Source organism: Betta splendens, chromosome 1 (assembly GCF_900634795.4).
Source record: "Betta splendens chromosome 1, fBetSpl5.4, whole genome shotgun sequence".
Taxonomy (NCBI): domain Eukaryota; kingdom Metazoa; phylum Chordata; class Actinopteri; order Anabantiformes; family Osphronemidae; genus Betta; species Betta splendens.
The window spans coordinates 12,147,289-12,159,097 of NC_040881.3; the positions used below are offsets into that span (position 1 = coordinate 12,147,289).

At 37.3% G+C, this 11,809-nt stretch overlaps 2 protein-coding genes across 2 annotated transcripts; both read left to right on the forward strand.

The window, feature by feature from the left end:
• Positions 1–258: 258 nt before the first annotated feature.
• Positions 259–2,288, forward strand: LOC114853777 (ecto-ADP-ribosyltransferase 5-like). Its single transcript, XM_029147563.3, has 2 exons — positions 259–1,099; positions 1,182–2,288. Exons 1-2 carry the CDS (start codon positions 1,034–1,036, stop codon positions 1,890–1,892), a joined length of 777 nt encoding a protein of 258 aa, XP_029003396.1. The 5' UTR covers positions 259–1,033; the 3' UTR covers positions 1,893–2,288.
• Positions 2,289–8,636: 6,348 nt separating this feature from the next.
• On the forward strand, positions 8,637–10,342 carry LOC114844355 (ecto-ADP-ribosyltransferase 5-like). The gene is made up of 2 exons (XM_029131702.2): positions 8,637–9,243; positions 9,326–10,342. The coding sequence occupies exons 1-2, from the start codon at positions 9,178–9,180 to the stop codon at positions 10,064–10,066; spliced, it is 807 nt and encodes a 268-aa protein (XP_028987535.1). The 5' UTR covers positions 8,637–9,177; the 3' UTR covers positions 10,067–10,342.
• The last annotated feature ends 1,467 nt before the right edge of the window (positions 10,343–11,809 follow it).

Consider the following 11,809-nt stretch of genomic DNA (forward strand, 5'->3'; position numbering starts at 1 on the left):
AGTCCTTGTAAAGCAGAAGCAGAGGTTTTGTAGCTGTGGTGCTGGGTTCTCTGATGCTGATCATCACTGTGGGGATTTGGACGAGAAACCAGAGCATCTCAGAGGAATGATGCTGTGTCTGAAAGACATTTAACCTTTTACTCCCAGGTTGATAAAATATAAAAATTAGGAACTTCATTAGCCTCAGGTGTTTTAATTTGATTATGCAGCAACACGTACACACTGTAGAACAGCAGCCTTTGTGTTATAATGAAGGAAGCATCAGTGGTTCTTGACATTTCTTGTGCAACTAGTGACTCTCTCTCACACACACACCTAAGAAAAAGTTCCAGCATTGCTGCTTACTCACTGTGAAGAGCAAATCAGCATGTCACAGCTACATGTACCTGCATAATGAACAACACATTCTGAAAACATCTATTTCTGTCTAAGGGCTTGAAGAACCTATATGGAAGTTGGTTATTGGCATGAAAACATCACATGGTCTAATATTTTCTTTAACTTACCTAACAGATTAGGGGACATTAAAGCAGTTATTGTTAGTTGCCAGCTGGCCAAAACTCTCATATATTTCAAAACACTTGCTTTTTACATCAATCCAGTGAAACAAGACCATAAAACAGGCAAGGCATAAATATTACTATTAATTTCAATCTAAACCAAAAAACAGAAGTAACTTGCGATGTACAGTATAATGAACTATATGATCTGTTGTATGTGCAGCCATTTATCAACTGGTTATTAGCATATAGTGTGGTCACTTTGGCCTTGTGTCTTTCAACATTGTGTTCTGAGCTTGTGTAGCAGCAATATTGAGCTTGTTTGTTACCTTTTACGGTTAAAGTTGTCTTGCAGCTGTTTCTTCTTTATTCCATGACACAAATTATGTGTGCTGTGTCATCTTTCCCCCACTGATGAACTTCCCTAAGTGCTAATATATAAGTGAGCTGGCCTCACTGTTGGTACACAAACACGTCGCCTGATGCTGCAGTAGCCAGACGTCATCACAGCTGTGAACAGGTTTCTACTGAAGATGGCAGTGATGCAGCTCTGGGCAGCGGTTTTCATCACTTATGGAGTCGCTACAGGAATCGCACAGGTGTGTATGAGTAAAGAGATGAACGCATCTGCTGTGCACTGATGTATGTTAATGTTTTAACTTTGATGCCTGGTTGTTACAGACTTTTCCACTGGACATGGCTCCACAATCTGTTGATGACATGTACCAAGGCTGTAGTGACAGAATGAACGCAAAGGCAAATATGTACCTGCTGAATGAGACAAACATGGACATGAACTATAAAATGGCCTGGCAGATATCTGAAAAAGCCTACTGGAGTAAATATAAACTGATAAAACCACTGGAAAAAGATCTATTCAGGGCAATTTATGTTTACACTCTCAACAAACCAGCAATCTATCCTGACCTGAACAATGCAGTTCGATCCCAGAAATCCCAGTATAAGACCACATTCAGGTACCATGCACTTCACTTCTTCCTGACCAGAGCCATCCAAACTCTCAAAGCTGGGAAGCGTAAAGGAAAATGTCTGACCAGCTATCGTAGGACCAGTGTTTACTTCAGTCAAGTTTTTGTCCAGAAGGAGTTTCGCTTTGGCTCGTTCACGTCCAGCTCACGGGGAGATTATCTTGGAGCCCACTTTGGGGGCAAGTCATGCTTTAAGATTGTCACATGCTTTGGAGCAGACATCCAGCGTTATTCTGTGTATGGAGACGAAAGAGAGGTTCTTATTCCTCCTTATGAGGTATTTAAAGTCAAAAAAATAATTACGGGAACCAAACTAAACAAACAAAAAAGTTGTAACGTGATCTATGAAGTGCAGAGTGCAGGTACATCCTCCAATTTGAACTGTGCTCTTTTTCATAAATGACAAATAAGAACAAACGTGGTTTATATATGTGATTAAAATTCAGAGTTTCATATTGTTTCAGTCATATTAGTTGTTTATGTTATGTAAGAACCATAAAATTGAAATCCTTGACTCAATAACAGAAATCTACATTACATCATTACAATATTGTTACTGTACAGTACATTGTTTTTCATGTTTGTCATAGAAACATGTCACATACTGTGTTCAAAGCTTTTCGGCATGTAACAACAACCCTTGTCAAAGCAGATCACAAACATGCGACACGTAATATAATATTTAAGTCATTATACATTGTAATTTTTCTGATTTTTGCATCATTTATGTGAAAGAAAGATTTGTAATTGTTCTATCATGTTACCGTATCATAATTGGGTGAAAAGGAAATAAAATATCATTTTGTCTGACATCTTGTGTTTTTGTTAAGTTTGCTGAGTGTTATTTTATACTTTTCAAACATTTACAGTATTGAACAGTGATCAGGAGCAAGTGTGTTAAATTAGTCAGTAATGTGCAGAAAGAGAACAATCTATATACTGTAACAGAAAGACATTTAGAGCAGGAAAATGAGTTAAAGCTTGCTTTTGTTGCAAATGGCCCTTCAGTATTTGTTGGTTTGCCTTTTAAGGTTACATAGTGTCACTTCCTGTAAGTCCCTGTCTGATTGTGATTAGTTTCACCTGTTTAGTATTTAAGGATTTAATTTGTGCACTGTATTTATTGGTTTGTCATTTAAGATTACTCTGTGTTGGCAGTGTTTTGTTTTGTATCCAGTTTTGTTCCTTAGTCCATGTCCTTGGTTATTTGTTTAGCTTCTAGTTTCTAACTACCGTGTTTAACAGTGACTTTTTTAGTTCAGTTACTTAGTTGTCAGTTTGTGTTATTTGTTTATCCTGTATGTACAGTGCATTTAGTTTGTAGGTTATCTTTGTGTAGTTATTTATTTTTATTTAAGTTCACAGTATTGTGGTTTGAGAAATTAATCTTTATTCTTAGGTTGGGCTCTGCAAGTTAGAAATAGTACAGACCACTACTGATTATCTTGTTGGTGCAGTTAGAGTGTGATGCTGCTAATATCATGCTTATGAGTTTGATTCTGTAAACCTGTCAAAGTGAGAGTGTTACGACCCGCCATATAAGATGGCGGCTCGAGTGCTTGAAGGTCCAATCGGACAGAGTCAGAGCCAGGGAAACCAAAGTAACGGAAAGATAGTCTCTTTAATCCAAACTTTAACACAAAACAATCCTTCAAAAATTAAACCAGGACCAACCAGGAGGACGAAAACACTAAGTGAACAGAATACTGAAAAACAAACCTACTAAGGCCCAACGTAAGCTAAGGCACGGCTAACACATGGAGCTAGAGCATAGCATGAACAATGAACTACAGTACACAGAAAGCGAGAGGTGCCAATGCACATCCTACATGCAACGAGCAGCTAAAATAAGCAACCGGACTCAACAAGAAATTATGGCTATGGCATATGAGGGGGCAAAACATGAACTAAAGACGGGTGCCTTTGCTTGTCTTACAGTCAGAGCAGTGCAGACACAGGTGTGAGGAATTTAACTAATTGCCAAGAGTTTACTGAGGGAAGGAGAGGAAGTGGGCGTGGTCCAAAGCAGAGGTGTGGCCCGATGAGGGAAACATAGAATGGCTGGTGGAGCCAAGCCAGGATCATGATGGAGAGGTCTGCATTTGGATCTTGGAAAGTAGCTTGAGTAGCGCAAATAGTGCAACTTGGATGTATTTTCCTGTTTGTAAGCTACAGTAACTTTAGCAATAGGAAGGAGAAATTATAGCAGCTAATGTTCTAAAACTTGTACCTTGAATAATTACAGTATGTCTTTGTAAGTATAAATTAGCGTTAGTGTTTGCAACTTAGTACATGTGTAATGTTACCTTATTATTATTATTTATTATTATATTATTGTCAAAGGTACACTCTGGTAAAATACACTGTTACATTACTTGGTTCATCTTCCAGGTTCTAACTTTGTCCTGATATTTGCATTGCAGCCTGTTAACTGGTCCTTTCAAACTGCGTGTCTGCACGCCGTTCATGTTCTGTGTAAAAACCAGACATGGTGCAGTCACAGGATGTGGCAACACTTCAGCCCCGTCCTTGTCGCTACACATTTCGGCTTGACTTTAATGGCCTCCCATCTTTCTTCGAGATCCTCCTTTGCTTCGGTGCAGATATCACGCATTACTCTGCTGCAGATCAGATGGGACAGCTGCTGATTCCTCTCTATGAGGTCTTCAGAGTCACAGACGTACGGACAAATGACTCATGGTGCAGCGTGGTCTATAAGCTGCAGAGACGCCCAGGGCTGATTTAAACTGTCAGCTAAGGTCCCAGAGGATAATATCATTATTTCTCTAGTCCTTGTAAAGCAGAAGCAGAAAGGTTTTGTAGCTGTGGTGCTGGTTTCTCTGATGCTGATCATCACTGTGGGGATTTGGACGAGAAACCAGAGCATCTCAGAGGAATGAAGCTCTGTCTGAGGGACATTTAACTTGAGCTTTACTCATTTTGAAAATGACTCTACACAAATCCAATAAACTCCCAAAATGTTATTTACTGGAATTAAAATGAGGAACTTCATCAGCCTCAGGTGTTTTACAGTTTTTCTCAGAGGAATGATCCTGTGTCTGATGGACATTCCCAGGTTGGCTTTTTGGAGATGGCTGTATATAAATCCAAAAAACTTATGCTATTTACTGACATAAAAATGAGGCTCTTCATTCAATTTTTTTAATTTGACTATGTAGCAACACGTACATACAATACAACAGCAACCTTTCGTAATGATAGATGGAAGCATCAGTGGTTTCTGCCATTTCTTGTGCAACTACAGTAGTGACTCAGGGTTGTGGTTCTCAGTAATCATGACTGTTTAGCAGAAACACAGATGTTGTGACAGTGTGGTTAAATATGCTTTAGGTCTGTAAATGACTTGACTTTCTGTTTCAGCTTAGTTCAATGGTCATGTATTAGTGAAATCCACTAGATATTTTGGTACATTTATATGACTCTTGGGTGCATTTAGACACACACTGGGTATATTCAACTTGTAATACTCACTACACTAATACTGTATCTATCTATCTATCTATCTATCTATCTATCTATCTATCTATCTATCTATCTATCTATCTATCTATCTATCTATCTATCTATCTATCTATCTATCTATCTATCTATCTATCTATCCATCTATCTATCTATCTATCTATCTACCTACCTACCTACCTACCTACCTACCTACCCACCCACCCACCCACCCATCCATCCATCCACCTACCTACTTACCTACCTACCTACCCACGGTTTAGACATTCTGGTACATTTACGGTATATGACTCTCAGGTCTGCAAGTGGTTCTGTGAGTCATCTAAAAGAGTTGATGTAGACTATTATATAAATTTGATCTTGCAGATCGATCTTGCACCATATGGGATAAACTAGCAAAATGTGAAATAACTAGGCAGTGCACACTATCATACCAGGAGTGTGTTAACCAGGGAGTCATACAGTATAAATGTACCAGAATGTCCAAAAAGTGGATTTTGCATGTGCAGGGACCTTTAAATTAGTCAGTAATCTGCAGAAAGAGAACAGTCTTGATGACAGAAAGACATTTATAGTTTCTTAGTCGCTTTAGTACAATTCTCAGATCAGAATGGAAGTTTGAAAATATGTGTGTGCATTTCTCAATTCAACAATTTGCACGAACAGCAAAACACTAGATTTCTTGCAAAAGCCTGTACCTTGCTCAAAATCTTTAGTTCATCCCTTACAGTAAAGCAGGAAAAAGAGTGAAAGCTCGTTTTTGAATGCAAGTGGTCCTTCCGACCACCAGGGGGGTAATGGCTCATATTTTTGTTTTGTACGGGTGCCCTTTTTATATGTTTTCTGTATTTATCAGTTTACAGTTTTTCTCAGTTGCTTTAGTACAATTCTCAAATCAGAAGTGGAGTTTGCAAATACATGTGTGCATTTCTCAAAACAATTTGTACAAACAGCAAAACACTGTGGATTTCTTCTTTTATTTCTGCAAAAGCCTGTAACTTGCTCGAAATCTTTAGTTCATCTCTCAATGTTATGTCATTGAACGTGTCAGTGGCATCAGAATATCAAGTCCTTGTCATTGTCTACGAACAAGACAGTCAAATTACTTAGTCATGTTGTCAATATTACTGTGTACTTTGAGGGAGGACATAAACTATGGCTAAAATTTGGATGAAAAGTTACACCTTTTTGTTTGGTTTCAAGAGACTGGACAATGACAGCCAAGAGGGTCATATGTTTATGTGGCTGGTGATCACAGACTTTCTATCCTGATGCCAGATGATATTGGAGTGATGAAAACTCACGTTGTCCCAAACTATCACATACGTTGGCAGGTGATCTCCACTCTGACCCCTCACTTCTTCAGGGATGAGATCTCTGTAGAGAGTTTCTAGAAAGGTGATAAGATGCTCTGTGTTGTATGGACCAATTATGGCAATATGTGTAAGCACACCATTGTCAGACATAGAACATTGTGTTGTGCTGCAGCCATATATATATACTAGCCAGTTGATGGTTATTGAGATGCACCTTTGTTAGAGAAGGTCAAGTCACCTGAGAGCAATTTATCAAATCAGGACAGATTTAGAAAAAAAAAAACATATAATGGAGATGTATAGAAATATGTTTGTCACATTATTACAACTTGGTCAATCATTTTGCAGTTAATGACTTAAACAATGAACTACTGAGTAGATGTTTTGAGGAGTAAGACTAATGCACCGTGAACTATATAATACATTTTGATCAACATGACATAAACAATTGATAATGTAGCAAAGAGCAGGGAATTGTACATAATCATTTGAATGCATGTACCAAAGCATTTGCAACTTGTTCAAAGCAGTGACAAACTGCTTAAATGATGTGGACACGTGACATCATGATGTAAAGATTGAACAAATAGTTTTGAGAATTTCATTCTGATCCGAGAATTGTACTAAAGCGACTGAGAAAAACTCTAATAGACATTATTAACAAAACATCAATGAACAAATATTGCAACAGAGGAGACAGAAAATTGTTTATCAATTACATATTTAGACTATATCATACGTAAGTAGATTGGGGGGAAAATGACAGGAGAAGAAGTCAGAAGTGAAGCTAGATGTGACTTTGTGGTTGTTCTTCTATATATGACAGGACTTCCTGTAAGTCCCTGTTGGTGATTAATTTCACCTGTTGTGTTTAGAATTTAGAGGTTTAGCTTGTGAATCTTTGTCTTTGTCATCTTTGTTGTTTAAGGTTACATGGTGTTGGCAGTGTTTAGTTTCGTATTCCAGTTTTGTTGTTGTTGTTTTTTTTCTAGTGTTGTTTCTAACTACCCTGCTTACACAATCATTTTTAGTTCTAAATTTAAATGTTGGTTTGTGTTATTTGTTTGTTTGTCGTTATTTGTTATTATAAGTTCACAGTTTTGGGATTTGAGATTTTGATCTTTATTATACTTATGACAGTGACATTATAATAAAGTTACATAGTGATAAAAAAGTAATAATAAAGCCTGAGCATTAGCTACAGCAGTGATTCCTAAACTTAAGCTGTGGACAGTTCGAAGATTTCTTGCCAACTAAATTCTTTGGTATCCAAGCAGCTGTCTATTGCAGCAAAGGTCCAATAAGATCATCTTCCACACATTCCTGCTGTGGAAAAGGTTATATTTTTTGGCCAACCTTTACTTAATAACAAAGAAAGCCAGAGAGGGAAGATTCCTTGGTAGTTGATGTATTTTTTAACAGACACAGTGTCTGAGTAAAGTTCTAGCCCCCCCCTCCACATCTGCTGTATTTATTATACACATGAAGCCAATCATGTCAAACATCTGTCAAACTTCTCCTAATATGGTGACAACCAACTGGATTACTGACCATTTTCATCTAAGCTGTCAAGACGCAGCCCCCTCTTAGAACGGAAGAGGTGCAGCAGATCAAAGGGTGGCCTTTACCTCTTGTGGTGAGCATCTCTTTATATGTCTAAGTTTGACCAGGAAACAGGCATTCAGCTTAGATGTAGCTGGAGCACAAGCGACACACACTTCTATACAAACGTAAGTAAATTGAAATTATCATCATAAGCAAAACACATAAGATGGGTAAATAGAATAATTTGTAATTTTCCATTACACATCCATTAACTTTAAGTTGAAGTGTAAGTGGTACTGTAATAGTGTTAAACATGTTTTTGCTGAAAATGACAAAAAAACATACTGTTTATAAATATCTTTATTTCACAAAATAAACACAGCACAGACACGGACATTATTCTTTACTTAAAGTGTAACAGCACAGTAACAGTCTTACACACTACTTAAAGCAGCTGTGGTTCTGGCAGATAAACAGACCTGACAGTTCTCTGTAATAAAGTCTTATATGAGACTTAATAAATATGTATCACTTGTTCCACACTTGTCGATTGCATGTTGTTGAGACAGACAATGTGTCTGTTGGACCTAGACAAGACTCAATTTTTTGCTCATCTACAACAGTGCAACAAGGATAGATGGTGAAACTGCATTTGATTAAATTTAATTATACTGTAACTACTGTACTTATAACAAGGTAAGTGTTGCATTTGCTGTCATGTCATGTATGAGCAGTCGGACAGTTCAGGATCTCTGATGATTCAACTTCTAGCAGGTCTGAAATGCACATGTCCAAACTCTTAAGCCTTCAACAATATATTTTGTGTTCTTGGGTCAACATAAACATTCATAGCAACTGTATCATCAATCCAACTTTAAGGACTTGGTATAAACAGTGCTTCACTTAAGTGCTTAGGTTAAAAGAAAAAGAAAAGAAAAGAAAGAAAGAAAGTACTGACTTTGAATGGGGGTTGACCTTCAGAGGAAGTTTGGGACAGACCAATAGTGATCTACATGCGTTCTTGGCATGGAAACACCAAAATACTTGCTTTTCACACAAATCCAGGGAAACAGGACCACTAAACTTGTGTCTTTCAACAGTGTTCTGAGCTTGTATAGCAGCAATAATGAGCTTGTTTGTTACCTTTTATGATTATGTTTGTCTTGCAGCTGTTTCTTTTTTATTCCATGATACTAATTATGTGTGCTGTGTCATCTTTCACCCACTGATGAACTTCCCTACCTGCTAATATATAAGTGAGTTGGCCTCACTGTTGGTACCCAAACACGTCGCCTGATGCTGCAGTAGCCAGATGTCATCACAGCTGTGAACAGGTTTCTACTGAAGATGGCAGTGATGCAGCTCTGGGCAGCGGTTTTCATCACTTATGGAGTCGCTACAGGAATCGCACAGGTGTGTATGAGTAAAGAGATGAAGGCATCTGCTGTACACTGATGTGTGTTGATGTTTTAACTTTGATGCCTGGTTGTTACAGACTTTTCCACTGGACATGGCTCTTGAATCTGTTGATGACATGTACGAAGGCTGTAGTGACAGAATGAACGCAAAGGCAAATATGTACCTGCTGAAGGAGAGAAAGATGAACATGAACTTTAGCGTGGCCTGGAAGAAATCTGAAGAAGCCTGGGAAAAATATGAACAAAAAACGTCACTGGAAAAAGATCTGTTCCAGGCGATTTATGTTTACACTCTCCCTGAACCAAAAATCTATCTTGACCTGAACAATGCAGTTCGAACCCAGAAATCCCAGTATAACACCACATTCAGGTACCATGCACTTCACTTCTTCCTGACCAGAGCCATCCAAACTCTCAAAGCTGGGAAGCGTAAAGGAAAATGTCTGACCAGCTATCGTAGGACCGATGTTAGCTTCAGCAAGGTTGTTCTCAACAAGGAGTTTCGCTTTGGCTCGTTCACGTCCAGCTCACAGGGGGATTATGCCTCAGAGAACTTTGGTAAAGTGTCGTGCTTTAAGATTTTGACACGCTTTGGAGCAGACATCCAGAATTATTCTTCCTTAAAGCACGAAAGAGAAGTTCTGATTCCTCCTTATGAGATATTTAAAGTAAAAAGAATAACTATGGGAACAAAAAGAAACAAAAAACAAAGTTGTAACGTGATCTATAGGGTGGAGAGTATAGGTGCATCCTCCAATTTGAACTGCACTCTTTTTCATAAATGTGGAATAAGAACAAACAAATTTTATGCCCAGTGAAGAAAATCTGAATAAAATGTTGAGATTTATTTTAATTATTAACAGACTGTTACATTACATTATTATATTATTGTTACCTTGTTTTTCAGCCATAGTAACTTGTATCTCACATACTGTACTGTGTTCATAGGTTTTCAGCTTGTTATTACAACAAACTTTGTCAAAGCTTTTCACAAACATGTGACACATCTAATCTAATACTTTGATCCTTTTCCAAATGTTTGCGTTATTTATGTGAAAGAGTAGATTTGTAATTGTTCTACTGTTACTGCATCAAAACTGTATCAAAAATGTATAAAACATTTTTTTATCTCACAGCTTGTATGTTTTCGTAATTGTGCTGCTGCGTTGCTGACTATTTGTCATTGTTATAGATATTTTAACTTGAGTTAATTATATTATATCTATGTATATTATATATTATATCAGGAGCAAACATGCTAAATTAGGGCAATAGCACAGTTTGTAGGGAGGTATAAATATTGCAACAGAGGAGACAAATAATATACTGTAGAAAGGAGAAAATAATATAACAACTACATATTCAGAATATAACATACGTAAGTAGAGTGGAGGGCAAAAACAGGAAAGGAAGTCAGAAGTCAAGCTAGTTGTGTCTTTGTGGTTGTTGTTCTGACAGCACTTCTTGTAAGTCCCTGTTGGTGATTAGTTTCACCTGTTGTGTTCAGTACTTAGGGGTTTAGGGTTGTTTAAGGTTACATGGTGTTGGCAGTGTTTAGTCTCGTATCCACTTTAGTTCATTTGTCCTTTATTACATTTTAAGTTTCTAGTTTCTAGTCTTGTTTCTAACTAACCTGCTCACATTTTTAGTTCAGTTATCTAGTTCTTTGTTTATGTTTTTTGTTTATCCTTTTTGTGCAGTGCTTTTAATTTTTAAATAGTATAAATTCATAGTTTTGTGATTTGAGATTTTGATCTTTATTATAATTGTCACAGTGACATTATTAATAAGGTAACATAATAATATAATAAAAAATTAATAATAAAGCCTGAGCTTTAGATAGAGCAGTAGTCCCTAACCACCGGGCCGTGGTCAGGTACGGGTTTGTGGTTCAATTAATACCGGGCAGCACAGAAAGATGACACCCCGTACATTATTTCCTTTTTATTTAAAAACTGATTTTGAGTGAAATTTTCTTTGGAAAAGTACCGGATTCTCTCTGTTACATTTGTCTAAGACTTACTCTTGATGGATGTCAAGACGCTTACGTCTGCTACAGTACCTTCAAGCTGCTCAGGCCAGTTCAGTGTAATACAGTACTGCTAAATTAAAAATCCCAAGCTAGGAACTAGTTTGTGCCAAAACACCCAGTTTATAACAGCTTTTTCTTCACTCTACGTCTTCTACTACGAGTCAATAAACCTGAAGAAACCAATAAGCCACTTAAGTATGGGATGGCTTTGATGGATTATGTAGACTTTACACTGTTTTGTGGATTTTTCTTGCTCAATTACGAGCTAGTGAAAGAGACATATTTCTTAAGCTAATCATTCTTAGAATTCTTGCCAAATGACATATTTTCCAGACATACTGGACAATGTAGTTTTCATTAAGCCAAAGAAGCTGTATTGCAGACTCCAGCACACAGGTTTAATCTGATGTGTTGTTAAATACATTGTACTACTTATTATTTGAAATATAGTTCTCTACTGTAGATCTGCAACAGGAAATGGATTGACTGATCGAAGTACTGTAAGTCATGTTTATTAAGTTCATTGTTT

Bases quoted from the DNA above. Each gene is read 5' to 3' on its own strand.
- LOC114853777 (XM_029147563.3), top strand. From the start codon at position 1,034: ATGGCAGTGATGCAGCTCTGGGCAGCGGTTTTCATCACTTATGGAGTC. The intron at 1,100-1,181 runs GTGTGTATGAGT...TGGTTGTTACAG, and splicing joins TCGCTACAGGAATCGCACAG to ACTTTTCCACTGGACATGGC.
- LOC114844355 (XM_029131702.2), top strand. From the start codon at position 9,178: ATGGCAGTGATGCAGCTCTGGGCAGCGGTTTTCATCACTTATGGAGTC. The intron at 9,244-9,325 runs GTGTGTATGAGT...TGGTTGTTACAG, and splicing joins TCGCTACAGGAATCGCACAG to ACTTTTCCACTGGACATGGC.